This window comes from Stylophora pistillata, chromosome 11, assembly GCF_964205215.1.
Source record: "Stylophora pistillata chromosome 11, jaStyPist1.2, whole genome shotgun sequence".
NCBI classification, from domain to species: domain Eukaryota; kingdom Metazoa; phylum Cnidaria; class Anthozoa; order Scleractinia; family Pocilloporidae; genus Stylophora; species Stylophora pistillata.
Genome location: NC_142529.1, coordinates 5,165,984 through 5,190,299, shown reverse-complemented (window position 1 = coordinate 5,190,299; position 24,316 = coordinate 5,165,984). Strand labels below are relative to the sequence as shown.

The window sequence follows — 24,316 nt, the reverse complement described above, 5'->3', positions numbered from 1 at the left end:
ACCACTCATGGAGCATCTCTAAGAAGGCAAAGGTTGTTGAAGACTTTGGTATTGCGCCAAACTGGGCAGGATCCAATTTACTCAACACAGCTGGTTTCCAATGTTGGGTGACAATAAAGTCCTCTGCGACTTTAGAAATACTCTGCGTTAGGGAAATTGGTCTCAGATCTTTCTTAATATCCTTTATGGGTTTATTTTTCGGTAATGGAGTGACGTCTGCGCATTTCCATGATCTCGGTAGCTTTTGTTCTTTAAAGGAGGCATTTAGGATGGTTGACACAGGGTAGGCTAGAGACTGCATACTCCTTAATAATCCAATTCGGAATGCCATCAGGTCTACCTGCTCTCGCTGCATTAAGATTTAAAAGACACCTAAAGACACCATACTCCGTAGTAACTAGGAACTGTGGGCTCTGGTCTTCGAGAGGAAGCTTCGGAATCTTTCCTGGTAAACGACTCTTCCAGGGGCTCTAATAACACGGTTGGCCATCTCGCACATGGGTAAACCTTCTAACTCTTCAATTTCAAGAGGAGGAATGAGGTTACTTGATGATTTTAGTGCTCCGCTAGGCCTTTTTACCTCCTTCCACCAAGCTTTAGGGTCCTTTTCTTTCATTCCATCGACCTTGGATTCATAGAAGGTCGCTTTGCAATTTTTCCGCTTTCGGTTTACGGCATTTCTGTAGGTCTTAAAAAGGATTGACTGAGGTCCATGATCGTGAAAGGCTCGTTGTCTTTTAGAGATTAGTGACTTCAGTTCACTCGTCATCCAAGGGGCATCGGTGGTGTTGATTTGAACTCTTTTCAGGGGCATTACAAGGTCCAAACCAGTACAAACAACAGATTGGAATGCCTGGAGGTATTCTTCACAGTTATTGAGTCCGCCAAAAAGTACATACCAATCGATGTTAGCAAGATAGCGACCGAGCTCAGCTTTACGGCTGGCACGCAGATCGCGTTTAAGGATGAATTTCGTTGTCTTCTCTGTCTTCTTCTTTGTCTTTGGAGAACATAGCACTGTATTGTGATCAGACAAACCAAACGGTGGATAGGACGAGGGATTATCATAGAATACATGAAGGTTGGTTAGCATGAGGTCAAGGATTGCGTTTTTCCTGGTTGTAACTTTGACAGTTTGCTTCAGGCGAAAATGATTGAGTATAGGCTGAACATCAAGGCGATTAAAGTCTCCACAAACAATAACAGCACAGTTTGGGTACTTGGATTCGGCCAAGGAGAGGGAGTTGAAAAAGTGATCTCGGACGTTACCGTTATTTGTAGTCGCTGGAGCAGGAGGATGATAAACAATAGCCAAAACAATGCAAGAGAACCCTCGTGGAAAGTGTTTGGGTCTAAGGTGGACCCATAAGATTTCATGATCGGCGCAACGGGTGAGATCTTTGAGTACATAAGATTTGCTATAAGTGTCTTTAACGTACAGGCAAACACCACCATGTTGGACACCTTGTCTATCTCGACGAGTGATTGAATAATTTGGAATCTCAACAACGCTGTCCGCGATGTGCTCTTTTACCCATGTCTCAGTGATGCATAATTAATCGATGTCCAATCAAACAGCAAACTCAGCAACTTCAAAGAATTTTGGTGTTAGAGACATAACGTTGGTCAGCATTATTTTTGGAACATTGCACTCCTTGCAATTTGGCTCAATTTGCTTGAATTCACGCGCGATGGATGGGTGACTTTGAAAACAACGAGCGGAGGTGAAAACAACGAGCGGAGGTGACAGTATCAGTTTGAGCATTGAACCTGTGAGCGAAATCCTTAATTTAATTTAATTTAATATAAATTAAATTAAATTTAATTTAATAATAAGTTCTTATATAGCGCATTAAAATTGAACTCTATGCACTTTACATGAACCCTTCAAGGATTTCATATCCTGCGCGCTGTTCTGTCCAGAGATTGTTTGTATCTGAATAAGATTAGGTCTGTCGCCGCTTGATCTTGATTAATTAACTTGAGTTGGCGAAGCAGGGCAGCTTGAATAGTAATGAGCATTACATAATGTCGATATTTTGTACTTCCTCGCTCTAACACGTTTTCCAGCTCTGGTACGGCGGGTCTTGAGAATTCCATATTCCTTAAGAGTAAGGAAAACGTAGCGAGGAACGGCAAGGCTAGAACAAAGAGCGCGAAGTTCACTGCTAGAATATGTCGTTATTCTATTGTTGTTTATGCCGAGTAATTTAATTCCAGTAACTTGATCTTCAGCAGAGCGGGAAACAATTCCATTTAATAGTTGGTCAGGTCCTGGGTTTGCTTCGACGTCCATGAATATCGTTAGATCTTGAACGAATAGTTTCCGTTTCATCGTCAGAGTTATTTCATCGTGTTCTCCAGCGCTTCGAACAGGATAGTTGACATTGTAATTTCGCGATAGAACTGCACGTGTGAAGTTTAGTGGAGGAAGACCGCACAATGTTGCTCATTTTTTACAGCATCGGTATTGCAGCTCGGAGGAGAGCACACAGAATGGTCAATAACTATTTTAACTTGCCGATACGAGGCATTATGAATCAATTGAACCTGGTGGATAACCAAAATCCAACGAAACAATAGAGCAATCTTTGAGTCCAGGCAGCCATGACGGCGCATACATTATTTTTGAAAGATCTGGTGAAGTTACAGCCAAGCCGGTTAAGTTGTTGCCTTCATGTACCTCTAACCACAGGCGGTTCAAGGGTTCTGTGTGTTATTTTGGGGCCTAAGAGTTATTAAATCCAATCTTAAACCCCACAATCACATAAAATGCAGTATTCTTCAGCTGCCTGAGCTCTAACCTCTAGCCAGGATTGTATTTGCATGAATTTTAAAAGTCCTTTGAAGTGTGATAAATGAATTATGTTACAGGGAAGAAAGGAGAAAGTGAACCAGAAGAGATCCTGGCCTTGTGGTTCACTGACCGCAAAAAAATTTCCTTTCTTATATTTTAAATCACAGGATGCAGAGTATGAATTAACATCATATTCCGATTGTGTCTTTTAAGGTTACCATTTGTATAGTTTCAGTTTAAAAAGAAACTTTAATCGTCAAAACCGAAATTTGACAATCAAAAGAAACATCGCGTATGCACCCTACTCTTAACTCAGAACGTTCAGCAGGTGCAACGAAAGCAAATTCAATTATTTAATATCACTATACATGAAAATAACATAAATGCAGACCAACCTTGTCATTATTGTTTTTCTTGTATGTTTCAAAAGTGGCATCATTAAGAGAAAAACGTATCTTGTAATGTGTGGTCCATTCTGTTACATCATATTTTGGATTTCCCTGAGTAGCCACTGCACAGATGATATACTCATACAGCAGGTCAATTTGTAGGTAGTCGTTAGTATTGTTTTTATCCTTGGGTGCCCATGCCTTATTTTTATTCAGTCGACCATATTGAGCTTGATACCTACTATTAAATATTGAGGTGGCTGTGAAGCTGCTGTCTGGAATTTTACCACCGTCAGCCAGACCAATGGTAGTCATATCACAAGCTGCAGATAAAAATAACAACAATTATCAGCCTTCATATTTTTTCAATGTACATCTTCTGCAGCATCTAAAGGATCCCACCTCAAATTACCGGTTACCATCCCTATCATATATAATTACAATATATCGAATGCAAATATTCTTTTCAAAGTGAGTGTTTGAGCACTTCACGATAAATTTACGATAATTTCTTTTTGCGTTAACAGAGAAAGTTGTAAATGGCTAAATTAGTTAAAAACCAAACTTTTACGGTTTAGATGTCTTTAAAGCAATATTTCAAAATGAATTCTTTTGTGCTAGATGAAGCAACTTTCAGGGTTTTCAATCCAATGTAGACTTTATGAGCAGTATATTGAAACAAAAATGTGGGTCACTTAATTTGGCTTATTTTCTCTCATTATAATCCTTCAACTGTGATTAAAGTTCAAATTTTTTCCAATGGGCCATCCATCAACCTCAAATCATATTATGATTACCGAAAAGAAAACTGTCCCCGAAGGAAAATAAAGAGAAAAAAGGAAAGCTTTTTCTTTACTTATTTTGGTGGTCAAATTTTCTAACTTGGGGACGTGTTTTGTAGAAGGTGATTATAAATATTAATTATCAGTCTGAATTTCTGGCCCAAAACTATAGTGGGATACATGAGTAAACAGAATTTTTCTGTAATGAAATTATAACTTTAGATGTTATAATTATTGACCTATCTTTTCTGTTGACTTAACTTAATTTTTGGATACTCTTAATACTTGAGGTAACAAATGGCAATCTTCAAAGAAACTGAGCTTTAAAGTCTTAATCTCCATAAGCATGCAGGAGTACATTATAAGTTCATCACTCACCTGACATTTTTTCTACCCCAAACACCTCTATTCTCATACACACCCCGCCCTGGTAAACTTTTGGCAGGAATCGCAGATATCTCGTTAACACTCCATAAATAGCATGCTTCACTGCTGAGTTTCTGTCGTCATTTCCCATCAAAACCTAACAAAATAACAAAATACTTAATTTATCTGACCATAATGAGTTTTTCTTGTATGTGGGTAGAGATGAGAGCATGTACAGACAATGATATCCATAGGCAAAAACAACAATCACTGGAATATTACTGAAGTACATCTATTTAAAACTTTTATCTCATGCAATCAGGAATTTCATATTATTAGGACAGTTAAAAAAACTCTATCAGTGACTTAAAACAGTCCATGAAAATATTTGTAATGTAATTTCTTTCTTTCTTAGCAGTATTAATAATAATAATTTTTATTTATATAGCGCTCATATCCTGAGCTCATGGCGCTTTACAATACTGTGCAGGAAATTCTACCAGACTACTAGTGGTAGTTTACAATCAATAAAGACGAATTTTACAGATGCCCCCTTCCCCCAATTCCCAGTAACCAGGCTAGACCACATCACAGTAATCTCGCGATGTGCGTTCTTTAACGTCCCCTGCCCAATCAAATTATCTAATTAAAGATGCAGGAGACGGGACCTACGATTTATTCGTCCGTATTTGTCATATACCTTAGCTTTTCCACCCTCCCTGTAGTCTGTCCAAGTTGTTCCATTTGTGGATACTTGCAGTGTGTAGTTGTTCACCCACTGATCTGCTTGAGAATTCCCTTGAGTTGAGACCGCACAGATGATATGAAGTGTCTGTAGATCGATCTGTAGATAAGGATTAGTGTCATTGGTTCCTGCACACCATGATGATCCAGATGAGTAGTTCAGACGACCATTCTTGGCTGGTGTGCTGGCATTTTGTACAGAAGAAGAAGTTATGTGACCATCTTGAATTGTTCCACTTCCCACTCCAAGATTCAAATCAGTGCAGACTCCTTCAGAACCAAAAACTTCAATTGAATTGTATAGCATATTTAAAGTAATTATTGTTACAGGGATAAAGGTTGAATGTGCCAAGAAACACATGCATGGTTTGGACCTCTATGAGGTGTGTCTAATACGATGTCCATGTCACAGATAGTCTGTAGGGCGTAAAACATCATTGATCAATTCCATTACAAATAAGGAAGAAATCTCATTCTAATCAAAACTGCTGCATGGAAATACAATAAGTAGGAGTCATTTCTTTAAATGTCCATGTTGGAAAAAATAAGGAAAGATTTTATTTTCTAGAGAAACTGTTGTGGTGCACTGGAGAGCAAACGAAGCAATTGTTGATAAAGGTTATATTACAATAATTGGAGTATGTGGTTCCTGTGTGGTGTCCCTTTCTGGTAAAAGACATTGTTTTGCTGGAAAAAGTCCAGAGAAGAGCGTCGAGACTGGCTCTTGGCCGAAAGAGGGGCGAAATGGACTACGAGGAACGTTTCTCCATTTTAAAGTGGTCACCATTAAAGAATCGAAGACTGTATTTTTCTCTGATCGAATGTTATAAATGTATATTTTCTCTCAGTAATCTCGAATGCCAAGACTTTTTCCAGTTAGCGTCAAATCGAACAAGAAGTAATCATAATTACAAGCTGAGGTTTCAAGCATCCAGTTGTAACTATCACAAATATTCATTTTTTTGTGAGAATTTTAAAAGAACGGAACGATTTACCTGAGTGGGTTGTAGGGGCGGGAAATATTCCATGTTTTAAGCGTTCTTTAGGTTCATTTTTAAATATTTCGTAGTATTAGAATCTTAATATTAGAATATTTTTAAGATTTTTCTTTTGGGAGTTTTTTTACATAGGGCCAACCTTCTAAACTCCCTTTTTAAAGCATTCCTTGTACATTTTTCTTTGTTTTCAAATGCTTTGAATAAACGTATGTATGTATATAAATGTATGTATGTCTGTATGTATGTAGGTATGTATATGTATGTATGTATGTATGTATGTATGTATGTATGTATATGTCTCTTTGTATATGTATGTATGTATGTATGTATGTATCTTTGTATATGTAAATAAGGTTATATTACATCACTTGTCACGTTACTTGTTTCCTCATTTGGCCATTAAATACAGTTCCTGTCGTCCACTATGTACAGGACTTACATGTCTTAACGGGTATAATATAGATAAACTATCACCGCGGTAAAAAAAAAAAAAAAAGATTTGAAACCCTTCCTTGGGGCAAAGAGAGGTTCACTTTTAGTGTAAATGTGCAGTTTCTAGAGTGCAAGGCAGGAATGTACAGGCTAATCAAAAGGAAAGAGCTGAGTTAACTGTTCATGCTGGAATAGGAATAAACCATGATGATTGGTCCATACCTCACTATGCATACCCTTGATGAAAGATACAGTGGTAAAAACAATGGACTATCTTTGGAACTAGCTTTGTATTTGAATTGTAGTAGGTTAAATTAAACGAAAGCCTTTTCACTTAAATGTTTAACTAAAATCATTGAGCAGATAAAACAGCTAGAATAATTTCCGAGAGTGGTTTAGTCTGAAATTAAAGCAAATGTTACCAAACGATAGATTCAATGGTACAACATTCGTTTCAGACTCTCCGTCTGTTTTCTAAATAATTTAAAGTTAAAACTGTCCACAATGACTTTGGTAACTTTTCTTATTCTTCCTAACTAAGCTATTTAAAAAAGCACAAACAGATTTTAAACTTTCCCGTTCATTTTGAGATCATATTTTAATAAAAAATTACAAAACCCGGAGTAGGTCTCTTATCTTTTGAATACTGATGGTATCTTCCCTAATAGGCGATGAAGTTAAGTTGGGACGTTGCGGAAAGGTTTTAGGCTTTGGCATTCAAAACTGAAAGATATCTCCAACCAATTTTGCTAAATGTAAAAATTTCAATAGAAAAAAGCCGTTCTAGTAGATTTCTTAGCGGAGCTCGCAGCGCCCAAAGCGCGGGCAGTATAGCCACATACTGACAGAAAATGATAGTAAACCAGAAACCCATCCAGCCGAAACAATTTGGTTAACCACCAAACTTTGTATCGGGTATCTCATTTTACTTCAGTTTTTCAGAAGTGAAGCCTTTCTCTTTAATTTGATTAAACTCTGTTTTCTTTATCATCCACCCACTAAAAAACTGTTCTGTTGAAGGACGATCTTCCCGTAATTAAACTCGTAATTGTAGGCATAATCATTCTGGTTCTTTTGGCAGACATTTCGTTCGTATTAGAAAATGAAAACAAGGAAGACCCTCTTGCGGAGTTTTTCGCAATAGGGACCTTCCCGCTGGTAAATTACATATGAATATTAAATGAATTTTTACCTCCTTCCTTGGTACTCACTTCCAGTGGAGAAACAGGAGGATGTGACGGAACTGAAATAAACACAGTTAAATAATATTTGCCAGTAAGTTATCGATTACATTATTAATAACAGCGTTATCGAATAACTGAACTTGGTGTTTTTCTTCCCTCTCAATAAATGAGCAGTTTCCCAGAATCGTTGTATACCGCGGTGACATTTATCTCCAAAACTTTAGGCTTTAATTGGCTAAAGACTCACAGTATAAGTCATTTAAGACTAAAAACTCTTCCAATGTGCATGCAAATTATCATCACAGGTTGAATTTTTTCTGTCACTTCCATACCATTTGGCACAATGTAAAAGGTCAAGTTATATCAGGAGATAATTTGTTCCATGTAGTGAGAATAGGATACCATAGATGATACAATACTTGGTGATCAGGTAACATCGGGTCGACACCAGTAGATATCAACACCTGTGACAAGTTGATTCCCAAATTTTCTTCTGTCCAACTTTAAATCTTTATTAAACCAGTTAACCATGGCAGTGGATCAGTAAGCATCATGGATAACAGTGTATGTACCGTATTCACCTACTCTGTAGCTCCCCTTCGCTGAATACCGTAAACAATAATTTTGTTTCTGTCTCAAAAGGAACAAAGTGGTCAAATGCATTGGTTACCTTTATTTATAAGTACTCCATATACTTCCACTCTCAGACTTTTCCACCCATGATATTGTGTCGGCACAAAGCGGATGAACCTTGCACTTGCAAATTCATCAAGACTATTGATAACAATGCTGTCTTTGTCTGTATTTCCAGGAAAGACCTGGAGTAAGCAGCACAAAAAGAGATACCATAAAATTGTTTTAGACTTTTATGCATGTTCAGTAATCACTAATATCAATAGTTCATTGATGGGCATGAACTTCCAGCTAATTATGACAGATAAAAATGTTGTTAGCACTCTGAAACATAATTTTGTTTTCTTACCGTGTATCTGGGTGGCTTCTGGATAGTAAGTTACCAAATTTTTGAAATAGGTAAGTTACAGTGTTGAGGGTATAGGAAAGAGGAGATTATGCCCATTGATTTCATCTCAAAACATTCTGTAGCCCGCAGAACGAGCGTAATCTTTAATGATGAGAGTTCAGAATTTAAGGAAGTTTATTGTCTATGATATAGTTGTATTCAGTTACACACCTTATGTTGCTCCCATGAAACTCAATACCAGGAACACTCTATCAATACACTTGCGCTCAAAGGTCCGATGAAGTTGCAGCTAAGTTATGTTGTTCCCTACATGCACCTCTAACCACAGGCGGCCCAATGGTTCTGTGTGTTATTTTGGGGCTTATGAGTTATTAAATTCAATCTTAAACCCCACAATCACACACATGCAGTATTCTTGGGCTGCCTGAGCTCTAACCTCTAACCAGGATTGTATTTGCATGACTTTTAAAAGGCCGTTGAAGTGTAATAAATCCATTACAACAGGGTCTTACAGAGCCTCTTTCAAAGCACCTATTCCAGAGGAGTCATCTGTGTGTCACAGTAACACTCATATGTACAATTACCTTTAATTTACAAGTCAATTACAGTACAGGCTATCTCTAACTTCCTGTGAAAGCATAGATAAATGTACATGCCATCTACTGACTACGGTATGAAATATTACAAGGAAGAAAGGAGAAAGTCAACCAGAAGAGATCTTGGCTTTGTGATTTATTGGCCACGAAAAAGGCCCTTTCCTTCCCACATATAAATCGCACCAATTCACACAAGATAAGCGTAAATTGAACGTTTATAGCAAACACAGGTGTGCAAATAAAAGAAAGGATGGTTAGCATGTTCAATTTCTACGATTATCGTCTTGTTTCCTTGAGGGACATTAATACACTCATACAATTAAGTACCTTGCTCCTGTTTATACATGTAGTAATCTAAATTTAAAAGGATTACTTGCAATTACTGAAAATTAGCTGCATGATGCAGAGTATGAATTAACATCATATTCTGATTGTGCCTTTTAAGGTTACCATTTGTATAATTTCAGTTCAAAAATAAACTTTTATAATCGAGACTGAAATTTGAGAATTAAAAGAAATATCGCTCAAGCACCTTACTCTTCTTAACTTAGAGCATTCCGCAGGTGCAACGAAAACATTATTTTAATCACTGTAAATGAACATCACATACATGTGGACCAACCTTGTCGTTACTGTTTTCTTTGTATGTGTCAAAACTGGCATCATTAAGAGAAAAACGTATCTTGTAATGTGTGGTCCATTCTGTTACATCATGTTTTGGATTTCCCTGAGTAGCCACTGCACAGATGATATGCTCATACAGCAGGTCAACTTGTAGGTAGTCGAAAGTATTGTTTTCATCCTTGGGTGCCCATGCTTTAGTTTTATTTAGCCGACCATATTGAGCTTGATACCTACTATTAAATATTGAGGTGGCCGTAAAGCTGCTGTCAGGAATTTTACCACCGTCAACTAAACCAATGGCCCTCATATCACAAGCTGCAGATAATAATAACAACAATTATTAGCCTTCATATCTTTCCAATTTATATCTTCTGCAGTATCTACAGGATCCCACTACAAATTACCGGTTACCATCCCTATCATATCTAATTGCAATATATCGAATGCAAATATTTCCTTTCAAAGTGAGTGTTTGAGCACCTCACGATGAATTTACGTTTATTTTTTCTTTGCGTTAACAGATCAAGTTGCATAATGGCTATATAAGTGAAAAACCAAACTTTTCCTGTTGAAATATCTCTGAAGCAATATTTCAGAATGAATTTTTTGTGCCAGATAAAGCAACTTTCAGGGTTTTCGATCCAATGTAGACTTCATGAGCAGTATATTGAAACAACAATGTTGATCAGTTAATTTGGCTTATTAACTCCCATTATAATCCTTCAAGTGTGATTTGACTTGAATCTTCTTTGAAGATTGCCATTTTGTTAGCTCAGGTATTGAGAGTATCCAAAAATTAAATTAAGTCAACAGAAAAGATGAGTCAATAATTATGATATCTTAAGTTATAATTTCAGTACAAAAAGATTTTTTCCAGTTATGTATCCACGACTGTTTTGGGCCAGAAACTCAGACTGCTAATTAATAGTTATAATCACCTGCTACAAGACTGACAGAGACACTTCCCTAAGTTAGAAAATTTGATCACCAAAATACGTAAAAAGAAAAGCTTTACTTTTTTCCCTTTATTTTCCTCTGGGTAGAAAATTTTCTTTTCTGGCAATCATAATATAATTTGAGGTTGATGGATGGCCCATTTAAAAAAAAGTTGAGCTTTAATCTCCAAAAGCATGCAAGAGTAAATTACAAGTTCCACACTCACCTGACGTTTTTTCTACCCCAAACATCTCTGTTCTCATACACACCCCGCCCTGGTAAACTTTTGGCAGGAATCGCAGATATCTCGTTAACACTCCATAAATAGCATGCTTCACTTCTGAGTTTCTGTCATCGTTTCCTATCAAAACCTAACAAAATAACAGACTCAATTTATCTGGCCATAAATGATCTTTTCCTATATGTAGGTGGAGATAAGAGCATGTACAGACAATGATATCCATAGGCAAAAGCAATAATCATCACTGGAATATTACCGAAGTACATCTATTTAAAACTTTTGTCTCATGCAATCAGGAATTTCACAGTATTAAAGCAGTTAAAAGACCCTTATTAGTGGCTTAAAACAGTCCATGAAAATATTTGTAATGTAATTTCTTTCTTTCTAAGCAGTATTTGTCATCTACCTTAGCTTTTCCACCCTCCTTATAATCTGTCCAAGTTGTTCCATTTGTGGATAATTGCAGTGTGTAGTTCTTCACCCACTGATCTGCTCGAGAATTCCCTTGAGTTGAAACCGCACAGATGATATGAAGTGTCTGTAGATCGATCTGTAGATATGGGTTAGTGTCATTGGTTCCTGCACACCATGATGATCCCGATGTGTAGTTCAGACGACCATTCTTGGCTGGTGTACTGGCATTTTGTACAGAAGAAGAAGTTATGTGACCATCTTGAATTGTTCCACTTCCCACTCCAAGACCCAAATCAATGCAGACTCCTTAAAAACCGAAAACTTCAATTGAATTGTATAGCATATTCAAAGTAATTATTGTTACAGGGATAATGGTTGAATTTGCCAACAATGTCCATGTCACAGATAGTCTGTAGGGCCTAAAACATCAATGATCAGTTTCATTGCAAAATTAATAAGGAAGAAATCTCATTCTGATCAAAACTACTGCACGGAAATACAATAAGTAGGAGCCATTTCTTAAGGTGTCCATGTTGGCGAAAATAAGAAAAGATGTCATTTTCTAGAGAAACCGTTGTGGTGCACTGGAGGGCAAATGAAGCAAATGTGGATAAAGGTAATTTTACAATAAGTTTATCTTACGTCACTTGTCATGTTATTGTTTCCTTATTTGGTCATTAAATACAGTTGCTGTTCTCCACTTTAGTTTAGGACTTACATATCTTAAGAGGTATAATATAGATAAGCTGTCACAGAAAATTTGAGAAAAGAACAGGTTTGAAACCCTTCCTTAGGGCAAAGAGAGGTTCACTTTTAGTGCAAATGTGCAGTCGCTAGGGTGCAAGGCGGGAATGTACAGGCTAATCAAAAGGAAAGAGCTGAGTTAATTGTTCATGCTGGAATAGGCGTAAACCATGATAATTAGTCCATAACTCATTATGTATACTCTTGATGAAAGATACAAAGGTAAAAACAATAGACTATATTTGGAACTAACTTTGTATTTGAATGGTAGCGAATTAAATGGAAATCTTTCCACTACTCTGTATAGTTAAAGTTATTGAGCAGATAAAACAGCTAGAATAGTTTCCAAGAATGCTTTAGCTTGAAATTAAAGCAAATGTTACCAAACAATAGCAGTCACTGAAACAATATTGGCTTCAGACTCTCCGTCTTCTTTTCGAAATAATTTAAGTTTAAAGTTGTCGAAAATTGACTTTCGTAAATTTTCCCCTTCTTCCTAATTAAGCCTTTTATTAACACACACAGGTTTTAAACTTTCCCGTTCGTTTTGAGATCATATTTCAATAAATATTGATATTGATTTTGTCCGCACTCAGGCGATGAAGTTAGGTTGGGAAAGTCCGAAAAAGGCTTTGGCATTCAAAACTGAAAGGTATCTCCAACCAATTCCGCTAAATGGGGAGTTCGCAGCGCTAAGTGCACGCAGCGTAGTTCCATACTTATAGAAAATGGTTATAAAAACGGAAACCCATGAAGCCGAAAAAAATTTGATCAAGGATCAAAATTTGGTAGTGTATCACCGTTCGTCCGTAAGTAAAAGGTACTACTTTTAGCGTGCGTGGCCAACTGCTTTGCGGACTCGTAACTAGCTAGGGTAATACGCAAGTGTGAATGTGTGCGTATCTTAGAAAATCCTACATGCTAGGAAACTCAAATAAAAAATGATGAAGTTCGCATACTCGCATGTCACACTTCGGTGTACAACACCGAGGCACACAGTTAGGCATTAGACGAGGGCTTCACGTAGGCTTGAAGATGTCAAGCCGCACAAGCAAAGAGTTTGCAACCCGCGTTTGAGCGGAAAATCAATACCGACTAGGTTGTAAATGAAAACTCCATTGATTCTCGCTATTATGCAATTCTAATCAACGTACTTGTAAAACAATAGTACTTATAGGTAAAGCTATTTCAACCGGAAGAAACTCATTTTATCTGAGTTTATGATCAAAGGATTTGAGTAAAAATAGACAGGTTAGGGAAAGAAGAAGTAACAGCTGCGAGCGAGTCGCGAAAACGCGAAAGAGAGCGAAAAACGACATAAGAAAAATGGGCAGGGACACGGCGAGAGGAACGCGAAAAGGACATGAAAACGACGAGCAACGTGAGAAGGAAGAAAAAAGACCTACAGAAAACAGAGTGAAAAGGATCGAAGTCAACAAAAAAGAGAAAGCGAACTAAGAACTGTGGTAATGGCCTTGCCGAAAAGTGAAAAAAATTAAGTTGATTCAGCGATGTTTTTGTTTACAAGAAATCTGTCGCGGTAATTTGATTTTGACATGTGATAATTTACGGACTGCCAAAATGTGATGGAAACAAACCCATGGGGCTCATGGATATATTTCCGTACTGCGAAAAGAGTGAACAGTATTGTTTGGACATGGCAATTTCTCATAGCTCTGTTTTTATGCTTTCTACTCTATTCACTCGAACTACAGAAAATAGTTTGTCTAATTAACAAATCATGTGGCCACTTTCTCCCCGCTCAATATCTCGAGGAAAAATTACGTGATATTTAGGGGTGTTACGAAAACTAAGACCCTCGAAAACAAAGACCTAAGACCTAAGACTCATCTTAGTTTTCAAGATTACGAAGACCAAGACCCCTTAAAATTGAATCCATCGAAATATAAAGTCAAATTGTAACCAAAACAGGTCTAATCTGTCAAATTATCTCCTGTCCGATCCTTTCCACCGAGTTTTGGGTCAAATTTAACGGTAAATTTAACGGTAAATTTAGGGGACGGTACAAAACGTGGACCCCTGTTCTGGGCCCCCTTTTGGACCTCCTTTTGGACCCCCTTTTGGACCCAGTTTTGAACCCCCTACTGGACCCCCTAAGTAGATTAAGAAAGGATGAAAACAATAAATACCTGGTGCGACTTAGTAGGTCGTCATCAAAGTGGCATTTCATGCTACAAAAATTTGCCTTAATCTTCAAATAGTGCTACTAGAAATGTTAATTCTCCCGTGCTATTGTGGGTGCCATTTTGTTTATAAGTTAGAGTGGGGACCTCGGCACAAGGCTACAAAACTTCCGGTGTTTCCTCTGATCGGCCGCTCCGATCAGCTTTTTTTCCGCCATTTCTAGTGGCACTTTTGAAGATTCAGGCAAATGTTTGTAGCATGAAATGCCATTTTGATGACGACCTCCTAAGTCGCACTAGGTATTTATTGTTTTCATCCTTTCTTAATCTAGTTAGGGAGGTCCAGAAGGGGGTCCAGAAGGGGTCTAGAATGGGGTCCAGAGGGGGGGTCCACGTTTTGTACCGTCCCGTAAATTTAGGGTTTTCGTAATTTCAGAAACTGAAACCCCCCTTAGTTTGTGGGGGGGAGCGTTGCGTGACGAGACTAAAAATGACTCCGAGGGAGACAAGCGTAATGGCTGTTGTTTACAGTTTTTAAATTCATGAGTAATTTTCCATATTATCCGTTTAAAACTCGTGAATCCGTTTATGTAACGTACTAGGTGGTTTGCTTTGCAACCAATCTCTAGAGACACAGGTAACAATGGTGAAAGGAACAAATGCTGGTGGACGAACAAAAGAAGGAATGAGATATCTATTGTTTACGTCCACCAACATGGCGGCAATAACATAACGTGCAAACCACCTATAGGTGGTTTCCAACCAATCTCCAGAGACACAGGTAACGATGGTGAAAGGAACAAATGCTGGTGGACGAACAAAAGAAGCTAATGAGATATCTATTGTTTACGTCCACCAACATGGCGGCAATAACATAACGTGCAAACCACCTTAGGTGGTTTGCAACCAATCTCCAGAGACACAGCTAACATTTCAAACTTTTCATACGATATTTGAAAACCATATTTTATTAAAATTTGACTCACGCTTATTTGGCGTACTTCGTTGTGTGTTGATTATGTGGTAAACCCAAAAGCCATTCATGACTCTGAATGTACTCAACTTGATATAACCGATATGAAAGCATTTTTCAAGGGAAAGGATGTAACGTTGTTCGGTTAAAATTACTTCAAAGGCCATAAATTACACCAAGTTTACATATGTAAACAACTGCATAAACACTCATATCATAGCTGTATTTAGAGGCATATATATTTGGGTAATGTGCTTCTGCCTTATTTTTGATTATGTTTCTTTTTAAACGTAACCTTTTAATGTCCTCCCTGAAATGCTTGCAAATAATCAAAATTTATGTTTTAATTCAAGTGTGAAAAGATTAAACTGAAGTGGCGCAGGAAAATCAGGCGAGCAGGTGTTAGTAAACTACTTAATGTATTAGCATTCTCCTCGATCTGTAATTTAATTGCTCTGGTTTTTGTTTACAAAGCTTATTTTACATTACCGTGTGCCAATCAATAATTAAAATCTCAGTCAATAGATATGCAATGTTTTAACTGTTACAGTAGTTTAAAATTCCGTCTTTAAGTTTTTGGCGTTTACTGTTTTAAAATTTTAAAATGGTATTGCTTTTTCATCCTTGTAAAGTGATATTACACATTTCTATTTTTAAAACCTTTATCATGAAGTCAACTTAATATCAATGGTATTGAAGCTTCATTCTGTACAAGAACACTTTACTGAAGTATAATAATATTTATTTGCTGTCCTTCTGACACAAATGTTGTTCATTGAAAGCTGAGATACAGAAGTTTTCAAAGTTGCCAGAGATAAAGAAGTGAATTCTTTACATCTTCTCATAATTCTCGCAAACAATACAGCTAAACGTATATGTGAACGATCCTTCGCAGTAAAGCACTATTTGAGCAATAGTGAAAATCAGACCTGAAAAAAATTTCAGGCCTGTACGGGATTCGAACCACTGACCTCTGCGATACTAGTGCAGCGCTCTACCAATTGAGCTAACAAGCCAACTGGGAGCAGGCCATCAAATTAATTCGACATAAACCCGTAGATGATAAATCAAACAACAACAAACATATGAAACATATGTATGAACTGCGCTGCACTAGTATCGCAGAGGTCAGTGGTTCGAATCCCGTACAGGCCTGAAATTTTTTTCAGGTCTGATTTTCACTATTGCTCAAATAGTGCTTTACTGCGAAGGATCGTTCACATATACGTCTCATAACCGCAGTTCATACATATGTTTCATATGTTTGTTGTTGTTTAATACAGCTAAAGTTTACTACAATTTCAAGCTGTCAATTGAATTAAAACTTTGAGGGGATTGTTCATTATTGGCACTGCAAAGAATGCTACAAATAATCTGTGTGCAGGGAATGACAATTATGCCTTAATGCTTGACATGCTTCACTCAAGAATGTCACTTTTGTAAACTTACCATTTCAGACTGAAATGTCTTTAAACAACATTGTTTGGCATAGCTGTTCTCTGTTGAACTTTGCAGCCCAAAAAGCTACTTATAGCACTGAACTTCAAATTTACATTCATGCAATACTCTATTTGTATAAAAATTATAACACAAACTGTACACATTATGTTTGCCCCTTACATTTCTTGGTAACAATAATTAAGACTGTTGGGAAAGTAAATAAGCAAATGAACAGAGGACTGTGAATTGAGTGGAAGCTTAATAAACTTTACAATTTGATGGAAAAAAATTCACAAAAAAACTTATGAACTTAGGAAAACTTCATTGCCTCCAATGCCTTTCATGTTTTTGACCAAAAAAAAATTTAATCAGATGTAAGGTTTGCCTACAATGAGGCAAATTACCAGTGTGGTCCTGATTCTTCTCATGGATGTCAGCCAATAATGAGAGAATATTGACCGGCAATAGGGCATTTTGATTGGTTGATTTTAGTTATTGGCCCTCTGACTGCCCGAGTCGTGTAATAAAAGATAGATATTTACTGAAAATTGATGGCCATAAGAAAAAGATACAGTAACTACACTTCATCAAAAGTATCACTTTTAATTGGCATTTGTATAATTTATATATGACGCTCTATAAACTGCTCCACGCGGTTTATATAAAATGTTAAAATTAAATGTTAATAAATGTTACTAAAATGTAATAATTTTAGAAATTTCTCTGTTTTTCAGCTCTGAAATTATACTAAAACAATTATTCGCCTCAGGTTCGGTGAATATTGTCGAATAATCCCCTTGACTTCGTCTCGGAGATTATTCGACGATATTCACCAAACCTGAGGCGAATAATTGTTAAATATAGATCATGGAACAGGATGGTCTGGCTAAATGTGAACTTGACTGTAACAAAGGTGACTAATTGGGTTCTTGAACACCTGGTAACTAGGCACACCTTAGCTTGCAATTCTGATAATTACAGTTTGCTGAGGTTATCGAAATTTCAGTCCCTATCCAGGAATGTACCTTTCATATGACCTCTACAGTCACATACTGTGAGATAAATGAAAAAAAATGTATTTTTTTTTATTAGAACTACTCCCCATTATGGATGTAGACCTGGTTTAATGTGTACATGAAGATTATTGTTCCAGGTAGGCCATATTTTTGTAACTAGTTGAAAAATGTTCAAGATCAAGTCATCACAGGATAGTATGAGTAACCTAAACTGAATAAATAGAAACTTGAGATTTATTTGTTCTCCTTCGGAGTTGTGTATCAAAGTTTAGAAATCATGGCAGGCTTACTGCAGGTTTATAGGAAATCTGCAAGCATATGTGTTTTCAACACTAAAACTGGGATTGTGACTACTTTAAATGACTTTACCGCATGCCATATGGGTATATGCAAGTGTTGAAAAAAAATTTCCCTTGTTCTTTTCATTAGTACATATTCCTTTTTTAAAGAGTCTTGTTTCAGTATCAGGCCTACACTGAATTCTAATATTTTTTACCTAATTTACCATTCTTTTGAATATTCCTAGATCTCCTGGTATCAGTTGCCAACAGGTCTTTTAAAAACCTTAATATAATTACACGAAATCTTGCAGATGTATGGCAAATCACTTTTAACCCTGACCCTTTTAACGGCTTATCATGTGTATATGACTGTAAAAGTATAGTCAAGTTAAGGTTTTTTAGTACAGCCTATGCATCAAATTTGTGTAATAAAATACTGTATCCTTCCTAAAACTAGTTCATATAAATAAGAATGAGTTACCGAGCACAAGTATGGCCTTTCCTCACAAATACATCTCTAAATCTGCTAGCCTACTAATATCCTCAGTCCCTTGTCGGAACAGCTTGTCGAGACAAGCTGAAGTATCATTTCCTACAGTTTTTCTTAGATAAGGTTCAAGCACGTTTTCTAGTAATTTTAGTGCGCTTGCATGCAGAAATGTGTATTACATGTTCCAACCATATCCGTATCGAATAGCATCTGAGGTCTTTTGCTTCCTGTCACGAATCGCTAGTGGTAATTAATGATTGTAATCGGATTATATTCAGTCATTTTAATGTCGAAACAAGGTAAAAACAGTCAACGCTAAGGAAATAAGTGCCGTGCACGAGTCTTAGATTACGAAAAAACAATAATGAATGTTTGACAGTTTAGGTTTGCTGTCGGATGTACGTATCTAGGGCGTTTACGTGTGATAACAATAAAACTAGGGAACTTTGTAACATTAAAGAAGATGAGAACAGTTATGATGAACGAAAGTATGACTTCAATAAAGTGAAGAAAACGACAGCTACAGTCCCAAGTGTTTGTTGAACCAGCGAGTGCAGAGATATCCCTAACGCAGTGGAAAATTCCGTAAAACAGCCCAACCTCATCAAAAAGTCAGCAACAGGCCCAAGAAGAAAATTATTGATACAAACAGCCAAGCTCTCTTTGCACGTAAACCCACCTCAATGCTGTTAACTTAACTGAATATGGCATTTCAGACACGATGCACAGCTGTATATGCCACAAATTTCCTATTTCAAAATGGTGTTTACAATTTGCGAAAAGTGGTTGGGTTGAAAAGTATTCCAAATAGTTGCCAGCTTGTCACGGTATTAGTGGAAAATGGAACAAAAACTGTGCATGTTACATCAGTTGGTCAATTTTAACAAAAACCCAAGCCTTTTCAAATAGTTTGATGATGAAATTTGTCATAGTGAGCCAATAGATAATCAAACGAATACATTTTAAGACCAATAAGATTTAATGTAGTGTTTCATGTTAAAATGTTGCCAAAACTCTACCTTCCAGTAAACTCATTTATTTGCGAACATGACAGACTACCATTGAAAACTTTTCAACCTCTTTTTAATGTGGCCAATGACAACAAAAACCAAAGTTTATATCTAAAGATAAAACTTGCTTTATCTTTAGAATTAATTCCTGTAGTTTGCAAATGAACTCCAGTTATTTTTTCTACCCATGTAGGTTTCTACAAATATCTTCATTGTCGAATCCGAAAGCTCTCTTGGTCATAAAGTTTGAAATATGATATTCTAGATCTCGCTTGTTTTCTATAAATCAACCTTTCGCAGCGCAAGAAACAGATGCTAGACAAACTTCGTATTTCAGTAGCTAGAGTTGCCAAGATCTTGGACAGTTGGTTTAAAGACACCGAAATTATATGCAGCTACAGCAGAGGTTACGGAATTAAATAACCGAAAGTCTCAAAAAGAAGCCGTGTATTTACAGCCAGAAGATCATGAAACGCGAATAGTCGAGGGATGAGTTACAAGAATGACAGGTTTACCCTCGAGTTGAAAGTGACTTTCTTTTTAATTTTCTATGCTTACCAAAGGAGACAGAAAAATCAGTGACGCAAGCAGTCATACCTGGTGACATCAAGAAAAGGTATAAGAGAAGCTCATACGATTCCGGCGTATCATTTCACTGACTGACTGTTCTCACCTGCATACCCTTCGATCGACCGGTGATGTCTTAACTCGAAGTCGTTTACCGTCGTTTCTTGCAATTTTGGCTCATTTTCTCTAATTGATATTATCATTCACACAAAGTAGAATATCATTTCAACTGACACTGACATCATACACTTCATCTGAAGAAGAATACATTCCCTATCTTCGAAAAAATCTGTTCAAAACATCGGGAACAGCGACGAAGTTCTTTGGCTGCATAACATGCGTGTTGTGAGAACATTGTCCCCAGGTTCCAGACCCCGTCAATCTCCCCCCCCCCCCCCCATATCTTATATATTATGTTAGTGTGCTCACCTGCAGTTAGGGGAAGAAGTGCAGCGAGAAAAGCTACCCGGAAACAAAGGTCGAGATTAAACAGCGCCATGTTTCGATTGAATGTTATAACACCAGGTTCGTGGCGACTTTTGTAGAGCCAAAGGTCACTTCTCAACACCTTGTCGCGTTGAATTTTGCGTGCGGGAAATGCTTTACTGGTCCGTCGATAATCCAACGTAAACTGAAATGTAGTGCAATGAGTCGGCTAATTATTAAATAAAAACAGATTACAAGACAAGGGTATCTAAAAGACAGTAATGATGCGGCACATGCTTTACTGGTCGAATAAGGCAGGTGTAGCGGCCGACACAAGAGAAGAAAGTTTCGACGACTACTGTTAAGTCATGTTTGCAAGTGAAGACGCACTGTGAAGCGAGGATGTATTTTACGGAAAAGTCTTGAATCGTTCTACTTAACCGTTAGTCGAGGTATCCAAGTAGTTATGGTAAACTGAAATATGAATTGGCTAAACTAATTTCTTGTATACGAACTAACAATCCAAACATTCCGATACAAGGACAGAAGTAAGCTAAAACCTAAAAGATAAATTCACACAAACACTATATCTTCGAAAGGATAAATGAGAGCCGCTTGAAAACGAACTCTTACACAAAGCAATAGCCAAGCGGGAAAAAATGTGTAGTGTTCTAACTTAACGTGAGCCACGTGTCACAAGGTTGCAAAACCGAGCGATGAAGAGACTTGTGTAAAAACTCGGCGAGACTACAAAAAAGGCTAGATATCTAGAAAAGTAGAAAGAGAAAGAGCATAGACACTTACATAACAGTCCCGCTTGAAATAGTTTAACCAAAACGAACTTCAAGGTGAACAAAAACCCTCTTCCGATAAACACGACTAATAGTTTGACCAAAGCAAGACAACTGACTAAAATGAGGTTCTGAGTGGAACCTTAATAGATCGCGTCCCTAATGGACAAACAATAGTGTCGTTATTGTGGTTTGACACAAATCAAACTTGTAGCGAATCAATATAGAGATTTACCACCGCTTTTAGACTGACCACGTGACCTTAGTTTTCCAGCCCGCCGTTTTTTTTAAAAATTTTTCTAATGACCGGTGATACAGGCATGGCAGTCTTTACAGCCAGATATCACGGAAACTCAGCCATTACAATCGAACGTAAACTGAAATACAATACATTGAATCAACTAATTACTAAACTTCTAATTGTTTTAAAGCGATAACAATGATATAAACGATAACAGTTATAAAATCCTTATAAAATTGCAGAAGATAAAATGTTACAGTTGTGTCCCGGTATGCGATCGCGATTGTTTTGATCAGTGGCTATTTGTAACAAAACGCTCATCCGGAAAAGGATGTCTGTTCACTAACTCACTCGCTCAATATTGTCTTAATTGTATAATTATAATTTTAAACAATATCGTCCTCAGTTGCAGCACAACAGCATCGATCGAGTTCTGCAGCAGTTTGATTCCTACTGAAGGGGAGGCCTCATATGTTGTTGCGATGAGGGAGTGAGTGAGTACGTGAGTGAGTGAGTGTAACAAAAAAATTTCGCTTTGACTCAATTTTTACCCGATATTACCCACTTATTGTTTTTTTTTCGGAGAAGAAGGCGATAAACTTCTCACAATCATTTCAGAATTTTGCGCAATTTCAACAGAAGTTTTCCGTGCAGAAATATCTCAAATAGGTGCAATCGGCGCATAATGAAACTTTAAGGAAATTTTTTTTCTTTGAGGAGAAAGCATTTTACCGTTTAAATCAGCAAACTATGTAGCTCGACCATAAATTATAATCTTTTCATTCCTTGCAGTACGTGACACTACCAAAGACGATAAACATCTTTAAAAAAATTTCACAGCGGCATCCACCGACGCATAATTGGCTGGGGGTCGCACTGGAGATCACAATCGTGATAAAGTCCGATTAATCATGATATAAGATAAGGCTAATGGGAGTCGCGATTTAGCAACAGGAAAACCTGTCATATCAGAACAGTCATCACAACACGATGTTCGCTTTTCTTTCGCAACGCACAATATTTCTTACTCCACTGTTCCATTAATTTAGGTATCGCCCTGGCTAATCAAATTCAAATCGTTCTCGTCCTCGTTTCCTTTTAACTTTTTCGGAGGGCCAAAAGCACGTTCGCGTCATCTTGCAAGGCTTCGCACGTTTTGTCTGGGCGGGACTGTAAACGAATATTATTTTCGTAGCTAGTCTCCCGTAGGAGATGAAGCCACATATGTTGTCGCGATGAGTGAATGTGTGCGTGAGCGAGTGAGTGTAACGATAGAATTCCGATCTTGACCCAATTTTGACCCGATATTACCCACTTATTGTTTTTTTTTCGGAGCAGAAAGCGATAAACATCTCTCAATCATTTCAGAATTGTGCGCGATTTAAAACAGAAGTCTTCCTTGCAGAAATATCTAAACGGGATCGGTGCATCATAAAAGAAAAGGTGTTTTGCAACAGTCTGCCTTGCGATCAAAATGTTGGACAATGCTTGGAAGTGGGAAAGTTGATTGGCGGCGAATATTTACAAAGTGAAGTGCCAAAACAAGCTCAGCTAAAAATGTAAATTGAATGGATGCAGTTGTGCAATGTCTAGTTTGCGAAATGAAAGTGAAAGGCTATTTCATGAAAACTTAATAAAGATCAAAGGCTGTGTGAGCCGACTCGTGAATTGGATAAGCCAATGTAGTTTGTGTCGTCAATAGAAATGGGTGTTTGATTTCCATACTAGTGTATGAGTCGTTAGACTGGTAAATGAACATTTTGAGGAATATGATGTGAAATTAAATTAAGCCTCAAAGACAGAAAATATGGCCTGATTAGGATTTAGTGTAAGACAATCACTGTTCCAGATTTTACTGTAAAGGTTTGTGAAAAGAAAGTTCAAAAGGGTGCTGTTTTGTTTATCATAAAACTATTGTTCCAATATTCAGCTCAGTATTTACTTGCGATGCAAGCATAGGGATAGGCATGTAAAAGCTTATGCGCTGGATGGAACGATCGGACATAAGGATAAGCATATATGCATAAGATTATGAAAACGTTGCCTTCTTTTTATGCTTATACGTACTGTCTAGTTAAGACTTGGTTGGCATAAGCGTAAGGATAAACATAAGCGAAAGACTTTCAGGCAATCAGCAAGCACTATACTGCTTATACCAACCATGTCCCTATTTAACATAACATCGACTGAGCGCTTGTGCTCATGTTTATGTTGCAGCTGTGCCCACCAGCGCATTAGCTTGTTATGTTTATGCTTATGCTTGTGTTGCAACTGAGTACCGCGCTTGAAGCCTGTTTCGCACTTCTGAGATAATAATTAGCACGAGGATGAAAACAAGTACAAGGATGTTCACACAAATAACATACGCATACACAGTGCGAGTTGCACCATTGAAGAAACAGCATATCGATTGATTGAACTTGTGCTTGAGCTTATTTCACTTCAGTTCCCACTTGTGAACCATTTTCCAACGTCGATACAGCTCCAGGAATACCAAACAAGCCTTAAACGAGTCACTTTACGAGCAGTTGGCCGTGAGCGACACTTCAATATCGGACTATCGGCGAGCAGCGACTCGAGCCGTTTGAGCCCGCACGTGAAATAACCAAAAGATCAGCGCTTTAAATGTAAAATTAATATTCAGATAAAGTTTCGTGGAAATCTGATGTGGTGCCTGAGTGGACTTCCAGTCAAAAGCAATGCTTTCA

At 37.4% G+C, this 24,316-nt stretch overlaps 1 protein-coding gene and 1 long non-coding RNA gene across 2 annotated transcripts in view; one reads left to right on the top strand and one right to left on the bottom strand.

The window, feature by feature from the left end:
• The window catches only part of LOC111324013 (uncharacterized), an 84,293-nt gene extending 60,092 nt beyond the window's left edge, over window positions 1-24,201 (bottom strand). Inside the window, 10 exon segments of the mRNA XM_088737371.1 lie at window positions 3,193-3,509; window positions 4,347-4,491; window positions 5,035-5,348; window positions 7,701-7,751; window positions 8,363-8,510; window positions 9,893-10,209; window positions 11,057-11,201; window positions 11,478-11,791; window positions 20,580-20,781; window positions 23,975-24,201. Of these exon segments, the coding sequence (XP_088593497.1) occupies window positions 3,193-3,509; window positions 4,347-4,491; window positions 5,035-5,348; window positions 7,701-7,751; window positions 8,363-8,510; window positions 9,893-10,209; window positions 11,057-11,201; window positions 11,478-11,791; window positions 20,580-20,781; window positions 23,975-24,013 (1,992 nt within the window). The 5' untranslated portion in view covers window positions 24,014-24,201.
• On the top strand, window positions 16,087-19,025 carry LOC148719772 (uncharacterized). Its single transcript, XR_015992919.1, has 3 exons — window positions 16,087-16,217; window positions 16,636-17,939; window positions 18,329-19,025. It is a non-coding gene; the product is annotated as an uncharacterized LOC148719772 (long non-coding RNA).
• Window positions 24,202-24,316: the final 115 nt, after the last annotated feature.